The sequence below is a fragment of the Hyaena hyaena genome, unplaced genomic scaffold (genome assembly GCF_003009895.1).
Source record: "Hyaena hyaena isolate Hyena2069 unplaced genomic scaffold, ASM300989v1 scaffold_218, whole genome shotgun sequence".
NCBI classification, from domain to species: Eukaryota; Metazoa; Chordata; class Mammalia; order Carnivora; family Hyaenidae; genus Hyaena; species Hyaena hyaena.
In genome coordinates, this window is record NW_024080851.1 from 328,570 (window position 1) to 352,960 (window position 24,391).

At 44.1% G+C, this 24,391-nt stretch overlaps 1 protein-coding gene across 2 annotated transcripts in view; it reads left to right on the forward strand.

The window, feature by feature from the left end:
- The window catches only part of EGFR (epidermal growth factor receptor), a 211,703-nt gene that overhangs the window by 136,877 nt on the left and 50,435 nt on the right, over window positions 1-24,391 (forward strand). For both annotated transcript variants that reach the window (XM_039242949.1, XM_039242951.1), the window contains exons 2-8: window positions 9,065-9,216; window positions 10,123-10,306; window positions 13,247-13,381; window positions 18,262-18,330; window positions 19,170-19,288; window positions 21,312-21,453; window positions 23,267-23,383. In XM_039242949.1, coding sequence (XP_039098880.1) covers window positions 9,065-9,216; window positions 10,123-10,306; window positions 13,247-13,381; window positions 18,262-18,330; window positions 19,170-19,288; window positions 21,312-21,453; window positions 23,267-23,383 — 918 coding nt within the window. The remainder of the gene's footprint in view (window positions 1-9,064; window positions 9,217-10,122; window positions 10,307-13,246; window positions 13,382-18,261; window positions 18,331-19,169; window positions 19,289-21,311; window positions 21,454-23,266; window positions 23,384-24,391) is intronic.

Here is a 24,391-nt window from a genome sequence, read left to right on the forward strand (position 1 = left end):
AGCTTACTCATGATATCTCTAGGAAGAAAGAGCCAGACACACTAAATTCACTATTGTTTATATTTTCACATAAAGAGGTTTTAAACCAAATCCACCACTCTGCCTTTTCTTCAGTGTGCCCTGCTCAGCATTTAACATTCAGTCAAGGTATGTGTTAGCCACATAGAAGTCTAGTTCTTTTTTTTTTTAATTTTTTAATGTTTATTTATTTTTGAGAGAGAGAGAGAGACAGTGTGAGCAGGGGGAAGGGCGGAGAGAAAGGGAGACACAGAATCCAAAGTAGGCTCCCAGCTCTGAGCTGTTAACACAAAGCCCGACACAGGGCTCAAACCTATGAACTTGAGATCGTGACCCGAGCCAAAAATTGGACTCTTAACCGACTGAGCCACCCAGACACCCCTAAAAGAATTTTTTAAGCCCCCGGGGGAAAAATAGTTTGTTGGTACCATTGAACACATAGGCAGAAATATTGCAAAGGGTTGATTGCTGTGAATACTGCTAGGGTAAAGCTTCAGTGTCAGACATAATTTATATTTTGAGAGAGTTGTGATTTATGAAGTATTTTCATGTCTGTGCCCTCATTACTGCTCACCATACCCTGTCAAATATGCTAGTTGGTCCCATTTTTAACCAGTCAGGACACTGAGACCCAGAGAGTTAACTGGGGGGGGTGGGGGGGGGTGGGAGGCGGCACGGGGGGGAGACATCCCATAATGATACTATCACCATCGTCACTCCGATAGATGTTGATAGGTGTTGATGTTTGATGTCACTGGAAGCATATTCCACAGTCTGTCATTGAACTGGACTTCCTGGGATTCAGACACGTTAGTTAAGTCCCAAGAGACTGAACACCATATACAAAGGTATCCTAACTCCATATATTGCTAAAAAGATCATAAACTTGGCTTGGGATTATGTTAGTGGCTAGGAGGAGAGTCATGGGAATGGAATTCAGCCAGTTTTGGTGTTCTGTTCCCTAACTCAAAAATAAGAGACGTTATTTTAAAATCTTCTGCTTGTTAACTTAATTGGAGTGACTGTAGTTTGCCCTTGGACTGGATTGGATCGAATCTGTATATGCCGTTGTATATAAATTGGATCACAATTTATAATATTTTTCTATGGGAGACATGTACCCTGTGCCCCCCCAAAACCAATGTAAAAATGTATTTATAGATCAGGGGGGAAATGCAATCTGAGAAGCCCATCACTGTTTGAAGGAAAACTATCTGTGTGTAATGTATGGTGTTTTCCAAGAGCTCCAATACGCAGCTATTCAGAACAATAATGAGGGGAATAATCTATGGCGTACTCCCCTTCTAACATTTTCTGTATATAGCACTTCACGTTCATCAATTATTTCTAATTTTTGAAGCACTTTCTAAAGCTGTTTAACAGGGATAATGCACAACTTTGAGGAACTACATAGTTGATCATTTCTCCTATAAAAATGTATTTTATGAAAATGTCTTTCTTTTGGGGCACCTGGGGGGCTCATTCGGTTAAGCATCCAACTTTGGCTCAGGTCTTGATCTCACGGTTCGTGGGTTCAAGCCCTGCGTCGGGCTCTGTGCTGACAGCTAGCTCAGAGCGTGGAGCCTGTTTGGGATTCTGTGTCTCCCTCTCTCTCTGACCCTCCCCTGCTCATGGTGTCTCTCTCTCTCTCTCAGAAATTAAACACACACACACATACACTTTTTTAAGTCTTTAAAAAAATAAAAAGTAAATAAAATGTCTTTCTTTTAGCTTTATTCAACACAGATTTTTGTAAATTTTCCCCTCAGTAATTTTTTATTCTAAAGGAATATATGATCACTGTAGACAGCTTGAAAAATTGAAAAACTATAAGGAAGACATAAAACACCCTGAATTCCATTACGCATAAAAGACCATCGTTAACAACTCAGTGTGTTTTCTGGGCATTTTTAGCACATTTGAAGTTACCACCACAATACAGTTTCAGTATTGTATTCACAATACAATAAAACCTCTGGCAAATTCTCTTGAGTATCTTTTTCTTCTGTATTTTTTTCTGAAGAATAGATCATAGTTGTTTTTTTAATGTTTTATTTATTTCTGATTTATTTCTGAGAGAGAGACAGAATGAGCAGAGGAAGGTCAGAGAGAGAGGGAGACACAGAATCCGAAGCAGGCTCCAGGCTCCGAGCTGTCAGCACAGAGCCCTGCGCAGGGCTCGAACCCACAAACCGCGAGATCATGACCTGAGCTGAAGTCGGACGCCCAACTGACTGAGCCACCCAGGTGCCCCTCTTCTGTATTTTTTAAACCCATTGTATAACTATCATCTTATTTGAGATTTCCCTAAACCTGTTCAGCATGAAAGTGGAAAAAGTCCCCTGGCTTAATCAAATATGCTACTTAGATTAGAAAGAGTTTACAGTGACCAACCAGAACGTGGTGAGGATAGACACTCGTAAGGCATCCTGCCTCCTCTGTCAGACATATGGAAACAAAGAAGGCAAAGAGACCCATGTCACATCATCAATGACTTTCATGGTCACATCTCTGTCATCCAGATCACACAGCCACCCATTGTTTTCCCATCAAAAATATACATGCAAGGACACAAGTACACATCTCACAGTAGTCAGGGCAATGAGGTACCCATGTATCTATATAAAGTCCAGCTCTCCCCACCATATAGAAAAATGAATAAATATATATATTTGCAGAAACAATCATTTTAAGTAGGGATAAGTTTACTAAGAAGTAAAGAAAGCAGGGTGATGTGATAGAATGTAATGGTGGGTCCTTAACCTCATCTGGTTTTAGGACAGTCTTTTCTGAAGGGATGGCCATTGAGTGGGAATCCCAGTAATAAAACGAAGGCCGAGATGCACAAATCTGGAGGGCAGTGGAAGAGCATTCGAGCCCTGAAGGGGGCAAGAACTAGGCCAGCTAGAGAGAACCAGGGGAGTGAGCAGGGAGAGGCTGAGAGAAGGAAGGAGGGCTGACGAGAAAGCAACTTGTACTGAGTTCTCATTACACTGGGAAACTTTTGGATGGTTCGAGCCAGGGAATGGTGTGATGTGATTTCTGCTTCAAAACAAGGTGTTCTGCAGAAAATGGGGCACGGATGAAAGCAGACAATTTAGGAGGCCAAAGGCAGGGGTTTACAAGAGCCCAACTGCTTTGGCAGACAGTAACATGTAGTTGAGAAAACAACAAATTAAGACAATTATAAATTTTCTTAGGCAATTTCAGAAGTGTCTAAGTGGGTTTGGGAACATCTGGAGAAACTTGTTTTAATGTTGTGTCTTAATCAGCAATACAGATTTGCCCAGGCTTGTGGGGAAAGAGAGGCGTACAGCCCCGTAATGACACGGGAAAGCCACAGGCCCTAATCCCATAAAGCCAAGGGTATCCAAGACATCAAGGAGGCAGATTGCTTTATTTTCAGTTAAGAGAAATTGGGGGGGTTCTTGAGAAAAAAGGACAACCAGACTGTGGATCAGTCCAAGGATAATACACAGACAACTTCCCACAAAACACTTGTCTTGGGGCACCTGGGTGGCTCAGTGGGTTAAGCATCTGACTTTGGCTCAGGCCATGATCTCACAGTTTGTGAGTTCGAGCCCTGCGTCGGGCTCTGTGCTGACAGCTCAGAGCCTGGAGCCTGCTTCAGATTCTGTGTCTCCATCTCTATGCCCCTCCCCTACTGGTGCTCTCTCTCTTTCTCTCTCTGTCTCTCTCTCAAAAATAAACATTAAAAAAATTTTTTTAATAAAAAAAAAACCACTTGTCTCAATCTGTCACTAAAAGCTAGAGCCACACAATATGGATGAATCTCAAACCAGCAGGCTAGGAGAGCTCCTGGGTGGCTCTGTCAGTCAAGTGTCCATTTGGCTCAGCTCCTGATCCCATAGTTCATGAGTTGGAGACCTGCGTCGGGCTCTGTGCTGACGGCTTAGAGCCTGGAGCCTGCGTCGGATTGTGTGTCTCCTACTCTCTTTCTCTGCCCCTATGTCGCTTGTACTCTCTCTTTCTGTCTCAAAAATAAACATTAAAAGACATTTTTGGGGGGGCACCTGGGTGGCTCAGTCGGTTAAGTGTCCTCTTTGGCTCAGGTCATGATCTCACAGTTTATGAGTTCGAGCCCCATGTCGGGCTCTGTGCTGACAGCCAGCTCTGTGCTCTCTCTCTCTGACCCTCCTCTGCTCACACTGTCTCTCTCCCTCTCAGAAATAGATTAAAAAAAACATTTTTTTAAATAAGCCTTACACAAAAAGGCAATAGTGCGTCATTCCACTAGTATTAAATTTTAAAATAGGCAAAACTCTTCTAAGTGAAAACAAACCAGAGTGTGGTTTATGGTGTACAGGGGCCCGGATTGTCTGGCACAAGGGGGCCCCCTACGGACGATGTTCTACATGGCGGTAGGAGTGCAGGTTACGCAGGGGTGTGCATTTGTTGAAACTCTCAAATACTACACTGAAGATTGATTACCCCACAGTTTGCAGATGTTGCACACTTGTGGATGATGTCAACAACAGCAATAGCTGTACATTCATCTTGAGCTGTGATCAGTAGTTATGCCAGGGCGAAATGTACTGATATTTATACCTTTAAAATGTATCCAAAAAAAAAAAAAGAAAGATGGTTAGATAGGTGACAAGATGAACAAACACAAGGCGAGTCTTGGAATATTCACAGTATATCTTTCTTTCAGCTTGTCTGCACATTTATGAATGTTCGTAATAAAACTGGGGAATGAAAAGACAGGTGCTTTGTAGAGCCTGTGTCCTGGGGACTGCTGCTCTTGAATCAGTAGAATTTGTCGGTTGATTTGTAAGAGGTAGAGCAAATCAACCACATTTTCTATGGAGCTTGATACAGTTTTAATTGTCTGATCTTCAAATGTATAGCCCTAAAGTGATATCAAACTTCTCTTTGAATAAATGGCTAATTTATAATAAATAATAATAATAAATGCACCTAATCCTTGATGCATGTTTTTAAATTTTTTTAACGTTTATTCATTTTTGAGAGACGACAGAGAGCGAGCAGGGGAGGGGCAGAGAGAGCAACACACAGAATCTGAAGCAGATTCCAGGCTCTGAGCTGTCAGCACAGAGCCTGACACAGGGCTTGGAGTCATAAACCGCGAGATCGTGACCTGAGCCAAACTCAGATGCATAACCGACTGAGCCACCCAGGCGCCCCTCAATGCATATTTTAATAAACTCATTAAATGTGTTCCTTTTTCTTCCCTTCCTTTTCTGATAAATATTCTACAGAGTAAGTCTATTTAATGTCCAATATTTGAATAAGGCTGTCTGCAGATCCAGACATTCCCAGTTCAGACAATGCCTTCAGGCAGGTATATATCCACAGAGGTCCACTAACATCTGGGCAGGTGCGCTTGTATTACTGTCACAGTTCTCCGTAGTTAACTTTAACAAAAGACAGCTGAAAGCTTTTGTGTTCATCCAGCCTTTAAAACAATTCTGGAAGGTCAATATTAGCTTCACCATATCTACAACTTGAGGAAGAGTGCCACAGAGAACTTGAAGTCATTCAGGGTCACATAATGAGGAAGTGGCTAAACAAAAACTTTCTCCTGGACAAATAAAAAAGCTCTTGCTCTTTGCAGTTTTGTCTTAAATCTGCCTAATTTGTGATTTAAAAAATAATTTTACTCATTCAGTGGTGTCACATTTAAATCTTTTCATTACTTTATATTCATAATGTGAGACATTTGGTATAACTAGAGAGCAAAGATTATACTTTGTTGAATCCAGAAACCTAGGTCAAACTATTCTGATCCTCACTCTGGATTTCACTTAGACACTGTTATCTCCTGTGGGGCACAAGGCAGGGGAAAGCCTCTGAAGAAACATGTCTGTAATGATTTCTTTTGATCCTTTAGTAGTTAATCCTGGAATAGAATTCAAGATGGACCTGCCTTAAACTGAATCACACAGCCTAAAACTGCTTTCTTGTTCCCAAAAATACATGTGATGGACAATTGAGCATTCAGGGCTTTTTGCAGGGTTTTTTTTTTTTTTTTTTTTTTTGCCATCATTTTAAAAAATGAACATTTTGCATGAAGCCTTTTTAAGCATATATGTTTACACAAGCTGTCTAGTTGCTTCCTAAAATGTTTTATGAATACATGTTCATATCAACATTGTGCAGTGTTGCTATTATCTTCCATATATAGCATCTTTCTCTGAAGACAGAAGTAGCTCACATTTAATTGTAAACAATGCAGGGTGATGGGAGGGATTCATCAAATAAATATTTTAGCTCATTTAGCATTTTTTGAATGACTGAATGAAAGCACAAATACAGTGATTTTTGAATTATTTTTGCTCGGATGTAGTAGGCTAAACTTAAAGGGCATGTCTTCCTTTTTTACTGACGAAAGTTACTTTGTTATTGATTTATTAATGAAAATTCTTTGGTTCTGCTGAGAGAAATTTACAAGCTGAAATCCTTTATTATTTAAAATGAAGGCAATTGAGGAGCGCCTGGGTGGCGCTGTTGAGAATCTGACTTGGGCTTGGGTCATGATTTCTCGGTTTATGGGTTTGAGCCCCGCATTGGGCTCTGCTGACAGCTCAGAGCCTGGAGCCTGCTTCGGATTCTGTCTTCCGCTCTCTCTGCCCCTCCATGCTTGTGCTCTGCTCTCTCTGTCAGTAATAAATAACCATTTTTTAAAAATTTAACAAAAGCAATTGTTACTGCTTTTCATTTCTCTGTGTCCTGAAGAAAGTCTGAAATGAGCTCCAACCCTGAGTTCTAGGACTGACTAGGAGTTCACCTGACCGGAATAAGGGCATGGTCAATACTGAGCCGCTTCGATGATAGCCAGTCGGTTGGGCTGAAATGTAGGGACCGCAGTCTGCCAGCCAGGAAAGGAGCTCTGGTGTCCACATATGCCGACTGAAAGGTCATGAGTTATTGTCACAACCCCGTACCTACACTGGTGGTGGCACCTTTAAGGACCTTGGGATTGGGAAAGCAGTCTGGCCCCACCTATGTGCTTTGCTGCCAACTGTGCGCAGCTGTTCCAAAGTGAGGCTGCAATCGGAGCAGCCCATCCTCCTGAGTGAAAGCAGCCCCGGGACGTCGGATCCGTCCAGTGTTATGGTTGGAAGAAGTATGGAATCAGTAGATGGGGGCTCAGTCTTGTCGACTGTCGAAGTTCCCATGTGAGCGTTCTCTCAGCCGCCAGATTTGAATGAGACCACAGAATAGCAGTGGAGGGAAATCCCCGTAGAGTTAAAGAGGATGTGGCGATTGCTTCATATTTAATGTTGGTGCAGATGCTTCACGTCGAGTGTGAGGTGTCTCAACATGTGCTTGCTGCAGCGGCACTAAAATGTAAGGGCAGACGGTCAGATGATGCCCTTCAGAGCAGTTCCCATGGGGAGGGAACAAAGAAGTCTATCGAAAGGAAATGTAAATTTAGAAAGAGTTTCTGAGGAAAGTACCTGCATATTGACTTTGGCCTTGATTTTGTGTTCAGCCACCTGGCTACGGATTGCAGCCATGCCTTTGCACATGTAGCAGAACCTGGCTAGTTTGGAATGTAACCTCCAAAGCCAGAGGCCATATTTCTTCACTCTTATGATAATTTTGGTTCAAAGTATAGTCGCTTGACAAGCTCCCTGCTTCAAAAGCCCCAAACCTCTTTGTTTTGTCATGCTTGCTTGAACATGTCTTTCAAAGAGCTATGACTTTATTATAATCTCCTTTGCTTTCAAATATAGACTGTCAAGTGTATTTCCACAGTCTAACTCTGTTCCCCCAATTTACACTCCTTGTAGTAAGTTAAAACATGAGGGAATTAAGCGTGCAAAGGCTGTGTGCGATTGCATCTGCCCCTGTGCTGGGTGGATTCGCATAGAGTGTGGACAGATAAAAGGACATATTGGTTTCTTAGTGCCCGAGTGTGTTTTTAAATGTATGTTGCCATTTCATTATTTTCTAGATGTATAATTAGACCATTGATTCATTCTCTGATGCGTTACTTTAGAAGAATATTTTTAATCTCTGGCCAATCGGGTTTCGATTTACACTCGTCATTGATTTTAAGTTGTACAACACTGTGGTCAGAAAATATCAGCTGCTGGCACTCTCCACAATAGCTAAAACATGGAAAGAGCCTAAGTGTCCATCAACAGATGAATGGATCAAGAAGATGTGGTTTATCTATACCATGGAATACTACATGGCAATGAGAAACAATGAAATCTGGCCATGTGTAGCAACATGGATGGACCTTGAGGGTGTTATGCTGAGTGAAATAAGTCAGGCAGAGAAGGACAAATACCATATGTTTGCACGTATAGGAGGATTAGGAGGAACTTGACAGAGGAACAAGGGGGAGAAGAAGGGGGGAAATGGTGGGGGAAAGGGAGAGAGGTAAACCATGAGAGACTCTTGAATGCTGACAAAAACTGAGGACTGATGGATGTGGGGGGGAGGAGGGATGGGCATGGAAGAGGGCAGTTGTGGGGATGAGCACTGGGTGTTATGTGGAAACTAATTTGACAATAAACTATTTGTAAAAAAATAAAAATAAAAAAATAAAATTACAAAAAAATAAATAATAAATAAAAATAAATAAAAAAATAAAGAAAGAAAATATCAGCTGCTGGATGTTATGTTCATAAATATCCTTTGGAGGTACAGTAATGTGAGAATTCTATCTTTTTCATAATGTAAAAAAGTTCATTACGTAGCTATTAATTCAACATTGTAACTAGCTTATTATCTAATGATACATTTTTGTCTACCAAAGCTCTAAAAGACTATTTTATCTTAAAGATTTTCATAGAATTTTCCCGTGTCCCCTTGAATTTTTAACATTTTATAAAGATTTCATGAATCATAGGGATGAGCTATCTCTTACGATGAACTGTACCTTAGATAAACAAACACTTTCTGCCACATTTGTTTTGAGTGACCTTTTACCAGAATTTACATTGTAAGTCACTCTCAAAAGTTTGTTGAAACTTGTGAACATTTTATGTTGTTTCTGCTACTCTACCTGGCGTTTCACGTGATATCTTTTTTCCTTTTTTTGCAGTTTGCCAAGGTACAAGTAACCGGCTCACCCAGTTGGGCACTTTTGAAGACCACTTTCTCAGCCTTCAGAGGATGTTCAATAACTGTGAGGTGGTCCTTGGGAATTTGGAAATCACCTACATGCAAAGGAATTACGACCTTTCCTTCTTAAAAGTTAGTTCGATGAATTTGACAGTCTTACCCGAATATGATAGAGGGAAATATAAGTAGATAAAGATCTTAACAGAATTTAACTGGAAATCTGTTTGCTTTTGCTGTGGCAATTACGGGCCGATGTTAGGTTCTATCAGAAAGCCACTTCACCAGCTGGTGTGAAGTTGTAGCTGTGAAATCATGTCAGAGAGTAAGAGCCTGGCCTTCGTCTATCATCATAGATACTAAACGTTTAGCCAATGCTTTAGCTGTGGTATCCTGATACATTAGCTCTTAAAAAAAAAAAAAAAGTCCTGCTTTGTAACATTTGCCTATGCCTTTAGTGTAAATATTCTACTCTGGTTGAATTCATCGAAACCAGTTCACAAATATTTCGCAGTAGGCTCTAGGGAGCCAGTAGGAGCCAGCTGGGAAGGCGTCAGGTGTTGGCGGTAGTTAAGCTTTGGATTTGATTGGCCTCCTTCTGGGTTCCTTCCTCCCTCCCTCCCTCCCTCTCTCCCTCCCTTCCTTCCTTCCCTCCCTTCCTTCCTTCCTTTCTCCCTCCCTCCTCTCTTCCTTCCTTCCTTTCTTCTTTTTTTTTAATAAGAAAGCATGGAAGACAGATACAAAATGAATTGATAAAACATTTCTATTCTCTTCTGAATATATTGAACACCAAGTAAAATGAGAGTCACGGCATTCCTAAATAATGCCCATTGCCCTTTATTATTGCCAGCAGGCTCAAGAGGTGAAAGTACAGGAGTCATCATAAATTCTGTCCCCTCCTGTGTCCCCCCTGTAGTTATCTACGGGCTTCATGTTTGTCAGCGCTCATGTAGGTGCCCTGGGCTTTCTTGACCCATTTTAGATCTTGGATTCTTGACTTCTGCACAAGAGAAATGACATCCTTGTGTTTTCTCTCTTTAGACCATCCAGGAAGTTGCCGGCTATGTACTCATTGCCCTCAACACGGTGGAGAAGATTCCTTTGGAAAACCTGCAGATCATCCGAGGCAATGTGCTCTATGAAAACACCCATGCCTTATCTGTCTTATCCAACTATGGCACGAATAGAACCGGACTGCGGGAACTGCCCATGAGAAACTTACACGGTGAGAGACCAGGGCACAGGGAGGCTGTGGGTGCAGAGAGTCGCTCAGATGGTACTCAGCAAAACTGTCGCTTTTCTTTTCTTTTAAGTTTATTTATTTTGAGACAGAGAGAGAGCATGAGCAGGGGAGGGGCAGAGAGAGGAGAGGAGAGGGAGAGAATCCCAAACAGGCTCCACAAGGCCAGCACAGAGCCCCATGCGGGGCTCAAACTCACAAACCATGAGATCTGAAACCTGAGCCGAAATCAAGAGTTGGCTACTTAACCGACTGACCCACCCAGACACCCCCACAGCAAATCTGTCACTTTTCTTAATGTCACTAGAGAAGACTTTTGTTCATCAAATGCAAATCTATTGAGTGCCAACTGTGTACAAGATACAGTAGATGGAAGTTTTTAAGAAGATGGTAGCTGATGAGATGGTAAGGGAAGATTTAAGGCACTTCTCTTATGTTCATGGAAAAATATCCAGACGACCTTGGCTGGAATGCAGACTTTCTGTGCCTGGGGAGTGAATAAACTGCCCATCTTACTCCCTGGACCTCAGGTATTAGGAATATGCATTAAAAACCAACCCCTGTTTGAGAACGTTTCAGATTAATGCTGTTACACAGAAATTCATGTCTAAGTAAAGGGCAGGGAATGACGTGATTACAGAAGGAGTTTGAATTCCTGTGAGTAGGACGCTTGTGAAGACCCTCCCAGTGGAAACTAAGGAAGATCAAAGAAGAGACAGGAAGTGGATTTAAACAAAATTGAAGATAATGACGAGCATGCCCTCGTCATTAGTGACCCTGCTATGTGGCAGGCACGGTGCCGGTCATGTTAAATCAGGAACTTTGTGCCCGTCAGCTCCCTTCAGAGCAGGCGTTGATTAAACGCCCACCATTTTATACATAAAGATATGGTGGCAAAGGTCCCAAGTGAGTGAAAAAATGGCCAGGAATGGCCACCAAATGTCTGCCCCCAGAGTCCTTACCCTTCCGATGTGCTGTGCAGTTCTGATGGAAAGGGGGCCCACCAGGAAAGCAGGATGGGGGGGGGGTGTGACAGCAGAGAATGCATGACAGAAAGAGTCCTGGGGACAGTGGAGGCCTGACGGTGGTCGTGGAGAATATGCCAACACATCCAAACCCGGGCGCGCAGGCGGCTGGCACGCCACACAGCGGGGCCCCTGGGTTTGGCCATTCTATAAAACTGCCCTGAGACTTCCCGCCTGCCACGTCAGCTGCTCTGAGCGCCCACGCACCCCGTCTGTGTTTACGCTAATACTAATTTGCCCTATTTACACATTTGGCTAAAGAGTGTGTGCATTCGGCGTGCCTCAATCTGCCTGCCTGGCCTCGTGCTGTCTCGTGGTGACTGGCTGATGTGGTTAAGAGCGTGGACCCTGGAGCCAAGCTGTCTGGGTTCCAGCCCCTGGCTCCATCACTCACCAGCCAGATGCCCCCGGAGCAGAGCCTCTGTGTCTCAGTTTCCTCCTCTTGACAAATGTGGATGGCGATGGTAACACACTTCCTACAGGCGTTGAGAAAATTAAGCGGATTACCATAGAGAAAGCACTTAGAAATTATTTCTGTTGTTGGTATTATTTCTGCTGTTGGCATGGGGTTGTATAAATGCAGATCAGTTAATGTTATTAGGTAATGATTGTGAATTTTTTAGTGTAAGTACTGTTATTTATAATTAGCTTGGTGCCCACCACCAGGTATATAATCATGAAATACTGAAAGTAAAAACAAAGGAATGGCCGTCTCCAGACTGCCCACCTCGTTCTCGCTAAGCTAGCAGGTGGGGGCACCTGAATCGCCTGGTACCTTTGCTGCCTTCCTTTTACTCCTCGTGATGGCAGATGGTGGGTGCTCTGCACGGCCCCACCGTGACCTTCCATCACGCTCTCTTTCCTGCCACCTTGGTCTGTTGTCCCGATTGTCACCGCGGCTTCGATGCCCCCAGTGTGTGTTTCCAGTTCTGACCTCTCATCCAAATGTTCTCTCTGCATGGCCCTGCTGCTGTCTCTGACTTTATACCCAAAGCTCCACAGCTTTGGCCCTCTGGACCTCCCAGCCTTCCTTCTGCGATTCCTTTGTTCCCCACCATCCGCCAAAGAAAATGCCCACTGACCTCATGGGTGCGCGTTTGCTGCAGTCTCCTGGCTGGAGAAAGCCAGCTGTGGCCTCCCTCCGTGCTCCTCCGTGGTCCGCTCCTGGCTGCTCTGGGGAATTCCATTCTTTCCAGCAGCCGCAGAGCTCTTCCTCGGGGGCCCCCTTCCTTTTCCACGGTGGTACTTCGTGCAGATGGCAGATCCAGAGCCATTTCCTGGCAGAGGGGTGTTGGGGAGGGGTGCTGGGCATTATTTACGGATCTAAACTTACAGAGAGACCTGGGACCACTGCAAAGATTAATGAGGAGAATGTGTTTAGCGGCGCATGGGTAGCTCAGCTGATTAAGTGTCGGACTTTAGCTCAGGTCATGATCTCACGGTTTGTGGGTTCGAGCCCCGCATCGGGCTCTGTGCTGACAGCTCAGAGCCTGAAGCCTGCTTCAGTTCTGTGTCTCCCTCTCTCTTGGCTCCTCCCCATTCATGCTCTGTCTCTCTCTGTCTCTCTAAATAAATAAATAAACATTAAAAATATTTTAAAGAGAATGTTTAAATCACCTAGCCGAGTACCTGGCCCCTTCACATCATCGTACAGCTTCCTTCCTCCTCCCCATAGTTCTGAATTCCGATTGTTGATCAAAGGCCCATTTTGGGGCGGGGGCAGGGGGGACCTAATTCCTCCAAGGCACTGTCATGGACTCGTTTTTCAGCTGCCCCCACCAAAGCTCCGTAGGGAGTCTCATTTGCATACCGGCATTGGTTTGGCAGGACTCGAAATGTGGAGAAATGCATATGCACTTTGTGGGAGCAGATGGCTAACTGAGGCTCTTTGCTCGCACAGAAATCCTGCAGGGCGCCGTGCGGTTCAGCAACAACCCTGTCCTCTGCAACGTGGAGACCATCCAGTGGCGAGATATCGTGGACAGCGATTTCATAAGCAACATGTCGTTGGACTTCCAGAATCACATGGGCACCTGTAAGTGTTCTACAGGCACGTCCCCCTGCCTGTAGCTCCGGTGCTGGGACAGAGCCGCAGCGCATTGGGGTGGGGGGGGAGGGGGCGACGGAAAGGGTCGATGTTTAAGTCACGTTAATCTCAACCCCAAGTAACTAGTGAACAATTGATCTGCCCACGAGGAGAGGACTTATTTAAGACAGAGGGAGAGTCTGTTTCTGCACATCACCCCCTCCCCCGCACTGGGACAGCTGAACCCTCGTGTGGCCATGAGTCCTGGCACATGGGCTTCCCACATCCTCGCAGGAGGAGCCAGGCCAGACTTCTGTGTGCTTCTGACTTGCGGCTGAGCCTTCAAGCGATGCCGTGACCTCCACCCTCCTACACGGAGCCCCAGGCAAGGTTGGGCAAAGCACGCAGGGCAGGAGTTTGTCCATATTCACCCTAATGCCCATGACCTAGTCCCTGCCGTTCATCAGTAATGCGCCCGTGCCAGGGAGAGGCTGGCAGGGGGCCAGGCTGTAGGTCAAGGCATCACCACCTGGCCCCCTGGCAGTGCTGTGTGGGAAACTGCAGACACTTGCCTACGGTTACCAAGCTCCGCTTAGCATCCCCCTTTCTGATCTCCCTTATCTTTCAGTCCTTTAAAATAAGAAGCCGTCACCATTTCTTGCTTCTCTGTTTCCCTGAACTGTGCAGTGGATGCGTGTTTTTGTTTGGGGTTTTTTGGTTGTTGCTTTTGTTTTCTTTGGTCTCAAAGACTTTGGAGCGCACATGGATCTTCAAAACTGACTGGAGCCCGTTGGTGGGGATTTCATTTAATCTTACTGATTTGTTTGTTTGTTTATTGTGGTGAAATACTTTAACTAAAATTTACCATCTCAACCACTTTTAAGTGTACAGTTCACCGGTATTAAGTACATTCACACTGTGGTGTGATCGTCACCACCCTCCGTTCTTCAAAGACTCTTTTCATCTCATGAAACTGACACTCTGTCCCCATTAAACACTAACTCCCTGTCCCGGCCCCCAGCCCCTGGCAGCCACCATGCTACTTCCCATCCCTGTGAGCGTGGCTGTTCTAGGGATCTCTTACAAGCGGAGTCAGAGTACTTGACTGGCTTCTATCACTTGTCATAACATCCACAAGTTTCCTCCATGTTGTGGCATACGTCAGAACCTCTTCTCTTTCTATGATTGAATAATATTCCATTGCGTGTACATGCTTTGTCCTCCATGCATTAGTTGGTGAGTTCTTGCGTTACTTCTGTGTATGATAATTAAGAATAATGCTGCTGTGAACGTGGGTTTTGAGCCCCTTTGTTTTATAAATAGATTGTTCCTACACAGACTCAGCTTGGCCCCTGCTGCGTTTGCAAGAAACTGAAAACTGTATCTTATGACACAAAATTTTGTATTATCCATCACATAACGGCTAACCTTTCCGCAGCTATCTGATGGATAGTGAGGAGGTTAAATTGTGCACATTTATAACAATAACAAAAACAAACACTGACACAGGAAGGCTGTGATATCCATGAGGTCAGACAGCCCAAAGGGCGCATGTGCCCTCATCACGCCCAGACCATGGGAAAGACCCTGAAGAAAGTGTTGGGAAGGAAGAATGACAGGTGCATGCAATAACAAGATTCAGATATGACAAAGCTACAAACTGCAATCTGATATGATATTCGGTTAAGAATAGACATGTAAGAATAAGCCACCAATATGTAAGAGAAAGAGTAAGAATAAACCGTGCTAAATTAAATGTCCATAAAGAAATGACATTTTAAGCAAATAAGGGAAGAATCCATTATCTACATCGTCTACAATAAATTGTTCCAGAATGATTTAACTATTAAGGAGAAAATACCAAAGCGATAGAACTATAATGATTAAAAAAAAAAAGAAGGAAACACCATTCCCCTGCCGTCCTCATTAATTCCCCAACCAGTGACAAGCTCAGGGGCCTGCCCTTTGCCGGTGACTTTCAGGCCACACATGCCTTCTGAGAACTTGTCTCATTAAATTTTTATCCCCAAAATCTCATAAGGTGATTAAAGTATTTTATGGATGATGGATTTGAGATTCAGAAAGGTTCTCCAGGGTGCCCCCACATTATGTGATTGTTGATGTGGTTTGGCAATTGAAGTTACATCAGGTGGATTTACTTAAGAGGAAACTGAAATAAATCCATCATCTACTTTGTACACTCATATCAATTCTGAATCATATTATATGTGATAAATTACTGAATATATAGGTAAGTGCTAGAAGGAAGCATAAACATGACTGTGTGTAATATCAAGTTGGAGAAAAGCCAGTCAGATACCATAAACTTTCCATGGAAAAAATATTAATGACAAACAAGAAAATATTGTGGATCATCTGCTTGACTTGAAAAGGGCTAATATTCTTCATAAGAAAACTGTATAAAGTAGTCTTAGGAATCCCAAGAAAAAGGTGAACCTCCCAGTAATAAAAAGACATGCACAGTTTGTACCCCACACACACAAGATGGCCAAGAAATAAAGAAGTTATTTCTTACTGTAATTTTTAAAAGGTCAAAATAAAATAAAGAAGCATCATTTTTGCCTTTGCTAAAGATTTGGGTTCCTTCTGACTTTTAGATATCCAGATCAGGAGGGGTGTGGAGAAGCAGAAATTCTCATACTCTTCTTGTGGGCATATAAATTAATAAAACATGGTCAAGGATAGAATTTTGGCAATATATATTAAACCTTTAAAGTATGCCACCCCCCCCCAACCTATGAACTTCATGTCTAGGAATTATAAGAAAAAAACAATTAAGGGGAATGAAAATTATAGGCTATAGAAAAATATTTTTGTACAAAAGTATTCCTTGCAGCCTTATTTATAATGGATTTTGGAAACAACTTAGAGATCTAAAAATAAGAGCTTGGTTAAAGACATTATGGTACAGCCATGCCAGCAAAAATCATGCTTAAATAAATGCTTTAAATAAAGACATGGAAGAATTGTCATAACATTTTATTAGCTTTTTAAAAGTCATGCTACAGTGTGTAGTGTGACATCAATTTTTTTTAATATAACTTATTGTCAAGTTGCGTAACATACAGTGTATATACAGTGTGCTCTTGGCTTAGGGAGTAGATCCCCATGATTCATTGCTTACATACAACACCCGGTGTTCATCCCAACAAGTGCCCCCCTCAATGCCCATTGTCCATTTTCCCCTCTCCTCCACCCCTCCCCCATCAACCCTCAGTTTGTTCTATTTAAGAGTCTCTTATGGTTTGCCTCTCTCCCTCTTTGTTTGAAACTATTTTTCCCCTTCCCTTCCCCCATGGTCTTCTGTTAAGTTTCTCAAATGTGTGACATCAATTCTTATATGTGTGTATACGTGTGTGTGTGTATACTCATATGTATAGATTACTTCTGGATGATTCTCATTTCTTCCTTTTGCTTTTTTCTATTGCCCATATTTTATATAATGTGCCTCTATTTTTTCTTTTCTCTCTCTCTCTCTCTCTCTCTCTCTCTTTTTCTTTCTTTTTTTTTTTTTTTTTTGGTCACGGGAGTTGATAATAGAATTATAGGCAAACCTTGATTCATTGGTTGGTAGATGTTTTCTCTGTTACAGGAAGATGCCATTAAGCATTTTTATTTTAAATATTTTTGATTTATAAACCTATTGCATGCTTATAATAGAAATTTGAGAAGTATAAGCAGTATAGGGTAAAAAGTAAAAATAACATATCGCTATAGAGACGCAAACACTCTTAACGTTTCTGTGTACTTCTGTTCTTTCCACTCTTTCTTTCTATCTCTGTCTCTGTCTCTGTCTCTTTGTCTTTCTCTTCTTCACAATGCACAGTCCATACTGTACATTGGGGATTGGCCTCGGCATCTCTCATGATTTTAAAGAGTGTGGGCATTTCACTGGTGCCTTTCATTACTGGGGTGATTGTAAAGATGGTCAGTCTCATTAAAAAGGTGTCTTGATTCCATAGTAACTTGGGAAATCGTTAGCTCTTCCATTTGAAATCCATATTCTGCCAGGACCTAAATTCTCCCTGACTGCCGAAGACGTTGGGACACATATGACTTCCTTTAGGTTACTTGCCTTTGCAATGGAAGGTACTTTCATGGCTGACCTTTGTTTTAACAAAGGCCACCCTGTTCTCTGTATACAGGTAGAGATACAGCTTTCGTCTTCAGGTATCTCCGTGCTAATAAAAGCAAAACACAACCAATGAGATTAAAAGCCTCTGTGGCTATAATTTGTAGTTGATCGTTTATAAAAACTGCAAAAACTGATGGATCAACTGCAAATACTTCCAGACAGTAGCTTACAAATCAATAGTGGAGGTTTTGCTAATCAGCAAGGTGATGTACATTGTGAACATTTGACCCTTTGTGCAGCATTTGGAGCCTCTGTCTGGCTTGGGGTCTAGTCTTTATTTGCAGGACCCTTTCTCCCTCAGGATCGCTGATCCACCCCCCTCCTCCCCAGTCACTCGAAACTGACGTAGTGAGAATGTAGTGGGTGCATACTAGCCCCACCAGATTAGACCCCCTTGGCATCATGGGAGAAGCTGGAAAATTCTCCAAGCCTAAACTCATATGGGAAATTGGACCACCGAATTAATTTGAATCCCAGTCTTCATGGCCCGTGACAAGTCAATAATTACTCTCTGTCTCTGTTCCTATAGCTGAAATGTAAATAAAAGCAGAACATGGCTCGTCTTCTCTTTTTCTTGTGAAAGTCTTTTGAATCACCTTACAAACCAGAATAAGACATTTGAAAGCCGTTCCTTGTTTCTAGAGCATCACGTTGCTCAGCGGCTTGAGCAGATTGTCATCAACCTGTTTGCTTCCTCTGAGATACAAATTTAACTATTACCTTTGCGTTTTAGGCCAAAAGTGTGATCCAGGCTGTCCCAATGGAAGTTGCTGGGGTCCGGGAAAGGAGAATTGCCAGAAATGTAAGTCAGCAAACAGAATTTCGGATAAATATGTGCCCACATTTCCCCCCTTATACTTAGCGGACTGTATGTGTTTTCCCTTTGAAGACTCCTAAAAGCAGTAAGGCGAGATGTGCGGTTATGGGAACAACATTCTTGCAAATCTCCCTGCATGCGGGTAATCCAGCGTGGGCTCCTTTGGGGCACTCCCGCCTGTCATAAGTGAGTGAAAGCCAGCCACGCGCACCCAGCCACTCTCTGAGCAATACGTTTGGCAGAATTTTCTGGGAACAGAGCACTGGTCCGTGTTACCTGAGTGTCACAACACTTCTTATTTTCTCTTTCTGGGGGGCCCGCCTACCCAGAAGCAGGAACAATCTTCTCTGGAGGATTTTTTTTGCAGGATCCTAGCTTAGGAGCACGGATGGCCAAGGAATCTGGGGACCTGTTACCTTAAAAGTTCATGGTCTGCCCTTCAGTTTGTAATGTGATGGTTTTGTCCTTTTAAGCCCTACTTTCTGGCAGGCATTTCTGTTATTTGGTATGCTTTCGGTATCATCCAGCATCTCCAGTGTAACTAGCATGTAATTATCAAGCAGGTCCAGAAGTCTAGACCTGATGTGGTTAATTCTCCTAAGTGATTAAAAATAAGTAGAAAACAGAGGTGCAATAAAGAAAGGTCATAATTCAGTGTTATTAGGCAGAATGTAAATGTTTGGGAACTCGAACGAGCCGGGGAGTCACTACATTTACCACCTGGTTCACTTTTTCATCTGCCGTCGGCCAGCGCTCTGCAAGGTTCCTGAGAAATGACCCTTCCCTGGCTCTTCAGCTCACAGGTGACTTGTGCTCCTTTTCAGTGACCAAAATCATCTGCGCCCAGCAGTGTTCAGGGCGCTGCCGCGGCAGGTCCCCCAGCGACTGCTGCCATAACCAGTGTGCCGCCGGCTGCACAGGGCCCCGTGAGAGCGACTGCCTGGTAAGGCCCTCCCCTCCCCCAGCCCGACCCCAGCATCTTGTATCCAACCCCCCTGCCTTCACCACCTACCTTGTGACTTCAGGCAAATTATATGACCCCTCTGTGCCTCGGCTTCCTCACCTGACAACGATGGATAGCAAGTACCCACCTGTTAGGTGATTTAAATGCCGCAGTGCATGTGACATGCATAACCGGTACCCGGGCATAGAAGGGGCATCAGAGTAAATACGAGCTGTCTGGGGTTGACGTTTATTGTGGCCAGCAGCACTGTTCTCACACTCTTTACTGTTCCCTGTGGGTCTCAGTATAAACCTATGGAGCCGATTTCGTAAGGCCCCGACCTATATACAGAGATGTTACGAGACACATCCAGAGCCCCACAAATCTCAGCACGGCTTGGAGCTACATTTGGATCTTCTGACCGAGTCCCTCTGCTCTTCCCACTGCAGCTCAGAGCCTCTGCCCACCGCCCCCCTCCCCGACGTGGGGTTTTGAAGCAGTCACTTTTGTCACTGATACTACAAAGCTCTAGCAAATGCCTTGTTGCCCCAGAGGGTTGTGGGCACCACATGTAGGTGGTGCCTCAACTGTGGGCACCGCGGGAGCCCTGGGACACGAGGGCTGGCAGACGGGAGTCCGGAGGCAGCACCGAGTGCGACGGACGACACCCTCGTGGGCTCAGGCAGGGGGTGGAATCCGGAAGTCTCCAGTTTAAGGGAAGGAAGGATTTTTAAAGGCCAGAGGCTGGACCTGGCCGGGATTTTGACTTGGATGGTCTGGGCTGGTTCTGATGTGCCCCTGGAAGGGAGATGGCAGGCAGATCTCAGGTCCATGACCGTATATGATCTGCTCCCCTCTGCATGGGACCCTTCCTCATCAAGGTTATCTGCAATTTGTTTTTCTTTCTTTTCTTTTTTTTTTTTATTTTTACAAATAGTTTATTGTCAAGTTGGTTTCCATACAACATCCAGTGCTCACCCCCACAAGTGCCCTCCTCCATGCCCATCTCCCCCCTCCCCTCCCCCACCCATCAGTCCTCAGTTTGTTCTCAGCATTCAAGAGTCTCTCATGGTTTGCCTCTCTCCCCCTCCCCCACTATTTCCCCCCTTCTTCTCCCCTTGGTCCTCCGTTAAGTTCCTCCTAATCCTCCTATACGTGCAAACATATGGTATTTGTCCTTGTTTGCCTGACTTATTTCTCTCAGCATAACACCCTCAAGGTCCATCCATGTTGCTACACATGGCCAGATTTCCAGGTTATCTGCAATTTGGCATTAAGTTCTAAAATATATCATCCAGGCTCCGCGCTGGGCATGGAGTCTGCTTGAGATTCTCCATCTCCCTCTTCCCCCTGCCCCCGCCCCCAAATAAAAATTAAAAAATAAATGTTTAAAACATATCCTCAAGTGTTCTATATAAGGGAAACCCAATGTCAATTGAGCTTAAAAATAATTTCACTCCATAGCGATCACTCTAGTATGTGAACTCTTTCATCCTTTTGTAATTAATAAAGATGTATTTTTTTCCATCATAAACCATAAATTGTCACAGCTCAGACAGTGTAAGAAAAGTCATACTTTTAAGAGAAAGGTCTTTCTGACTCTACTGAAAGTACTTTGCTGGTTTTTTGGTTTTTTGTTTTGTTTTTGCTTTTGCTTTTGTGTTTGCTCTAATCAAATTCCTGGACATTAAGAACTGTAACCTGGGGTGCCTGGGCGGCTTAGTTGCTTAAGCGTCTGACTTCGGCTCAGGACATGATCTCATGGTTTGTGAGTTCAAGCCCCGCGTCAGGCTCTGTGCTGACAGCTAGCTCAGAGCCTGGAGCCTGCTTCGGATTCTGTGTCTCCCTTTCTCTCTGACCCTCCCCTGCTCATGCTATCTCTCTCTCCCTCAGAAATTAAAAAAAATAAACACACACACACAGATTAAAAAAACAAAGAACTGTAACCTGAGCTTTCTGCACAGACGACACGGTGTGAGCATCCTTGCCAGCTTGACCAAGTGCATGTCCCTCCTGTCAACAGGTCTGCCGCAAGTTCCGGGATGAAGCCACGTGCAAGGACACCTGCCCGCCTCTCATGCTCTACAACCCCACCACCTACCAGATGGACGTCAACCCAGAGGGGAAATACAGCTTCGGCGCCACCTGCGTGAAGAAATGCCCCCGTGAGTTCATCACATGCAAAACCCTTTCAGTTATCGGGCATCCGTGTCCTGTTTTGTCTCCTACTGGAATCCTTGAGTCCCTCTGTCTCGGGTCATCTTTTTGTCCATAGGTTTGCCTCGCTGTCAGGCAGGCGACCACAGGCCTGTCCAACTGTATAGGAAAGTGTCCCAACACTGCCGTCGGTGACAGGCGATGGCTGGTGCCCTGTTCACCGGGGTCAGTTTTTGTGTCCATGGTGACCAGGACAAGAAACACACCCTGGGACCGAGGCCCGGCTGAAGCAGTCCCGAATATTCGGTTGTCTGATTGGCACACACCCACGGCCCTTGGGCCATTTCACTGCTTAGCTCTTGTCCCCAGCACACCAACGTTAGAGAGTGTGTCACATGACCCGCTTTCTTCAGTGGTTAAAATCCTGGTCAAAATTGGGCTTCTTAGGGGTTCTGACACTGCACAGGAGGGACTTTGTGTGTTGATTGGTTTTGTTTTCATTGTTTTGGATTGGGCTTTGCTTATTTGCATTTGCCCTTTACAGATGGCTATAGTGTTCAGGGAAATGGTGATGTGAATTATGTCCTAATAGAGAAAGTGTAGACTCATCTAATTAAAGAGCTTTAGAAACCATTCCTAATTTCTGGGAGGGGGAAATTAACTAAGAGAAAAAAATCGTAGGCACCGTTATGAGGGGGACCATTGCCCTACCAGATTTGTGATCATGAGAGCTTTTAAATTCTATACAGAAAAAAATAACACACAAGTTGAACAGTACACTGCTATACTGGAGCTAACTGACTAGCATTTCAAAAAATTGCCACAGTTATGACACAGGTATTATCTCTGAATGAGAGATTACTAGGTAGAGTTTAAAAGTCCATAGGAAAACAGGGGCACCTGGGTGGCTCAGTCGGTTAAGCATCCGACTTTGGCTCAGGTCATGATCTCATGGTCGGTGAGTTCGAGCCCCGTGTCAGGCTCTGTGCTGACAGCTCAGAGCCTGGAGTCTGCTTTGGATTTGGTGTCTCCCTCTGTCTCTGCTTTTCCCCTGCTGGCACTCCTTCTCTCTCTCTTTCAAAAATAAACATTAAAAAAAAAATTTAAATCCACAGGAAAACAGAACTTGGCAGAAAAGCAGACAACTTACAGAAAGAAAAATTACAAATGTCCAGGAAATCTGTGTGAGGACATACTGGGGGAAGTCAAAATAAGAACACCTGTTTTGCTCCAGAAACACATTAATATTTGTGTTAATGTTAATGTAAATGAATTAAGTCATGTGAAGGGAGGCTTTGTGCCTGGCTCGATGTAGCACCAGCTGGTGGTACCAGCCCCCAGCAGAGGGAAGGCTGTCAGGCCGGACAAGACCGCAGAGGGGAGCATGTCGGCCACACAATTTACGTGCATCCGCAAATGGGGCAGCTTCTGTGGGAGAGCGGGCTTTGGTCAAGGTCACTTAGTTTTTAATAAGTATTCAAGCTTTAACCATAGGTCCTGAAAGTAGAACGTTCAGAAAAATGAGCTGTGAAGAGATGTTTCTAAACTTGTGAGCAGACACCAGGCTCTACCTGACACGTCCGTCTCCTGCCGTGCTGAAATCTCTCTCTCTGTACCGCGGCTGGATAAGCTGTTCAAAACTCTTGAACGTCATTCCTTTTCTGTTTGCGACCTTTCATTCTTTGTCCTTAAGGTAAATAAAAGCAGAGGGTGAGAGGCCTCTTTCACCAGCCCCTTTGTAGGAGGACAGGAGACAATTGTGTGAGGCCTAGAAACACCTGGTGCTGCTTTCACCACCTTCCTTTCCTGGTCTCTCCCCAGGTAACTACGTGGTGACAGACCACGGTTCGTGTGTCCGTGCCTGCAGTTCTGACAGCTACGAGGTGGAGGAAGATGGCGTCCGCAAGTGTAAAAAGTGTGAGGGGCCTTGCCGCAAAGGTAAGAGGCCTGCACAGTGTGGAGCCAAGGCTTTCTCCCTGGTCAAGAAGCAGGGGTTTCTCGCCCTACCTCCGCCAGACCCCCTCGGCATCAGACTCGGAAGAGATTTGAGGAAATCTCTTTCTTCAAGCTCGGAAATTTGTTCCATCATATTGTGCCATATTCTCAGAGAATCCTCAATGCCAATGTACTCCCACTTTGACCTTTACTTTATCATTTTTGTAAAAATTTTTGAACCCCAGAAATATTGCAAGTATAGTGCAGTGAACACCCATATAGGAGTTCACCACTGGTTAGTGTTTTGCCCCACGGCTTTCACTGTCTCCATATTTGTGTGGATGTGTGTGTGCATATGTGTATGTGTGCACGCATGGGTGAAATTGTTTTCTGATCTATAGGACGGTTACAGGTATCGTAACACTTCACCCCTACATCTGTCAGCATATTTTCTTACAAAGGGGGCCATTCTCCTAAGTAAGGAAGGGCAGATTCACACTCAGGATTGTTTAACGTCGACTCAGTACTCTTTCCTAGCAAGTTCAGACTTCCCCGTTCTGTCCCAATTAAGTCATTTTTAGCTGCTCTTTAAGCCAGACCCCAGTCAACAATCATGGGCTTCCTGTAGATATCCTGCCCCCATTTTCTTCATTCATTGATGATGGTGGTTCCGCTCTCCTCCCCACTTGCTTTCCTTTTGTCTTCCATGACCTGATGTGAAGGTCTAGGCCAGATATGTTGCAGAAGGCGCCTCCGTTTAGCTTCACTGGCTGTTCTTACGGTTGCTTTCACGTGGAGTATTTTGGGGCAGGAGCATTGCCTAAGCCGTATCGATTTCCTCTCGTTGTCTCTCAGCAAGTGACATATGATGCCATGTGATTTCATGACTAATGATGACGAACCAGAAAAGACTTTTTGGTGGTTATAAAAGAGGGATTTTCCCTTTCTGTCATTTCTTCTACATGTATTAGTTGGCATTCTTTAAAAAAATTTTTTTAGTTCCTACATAAA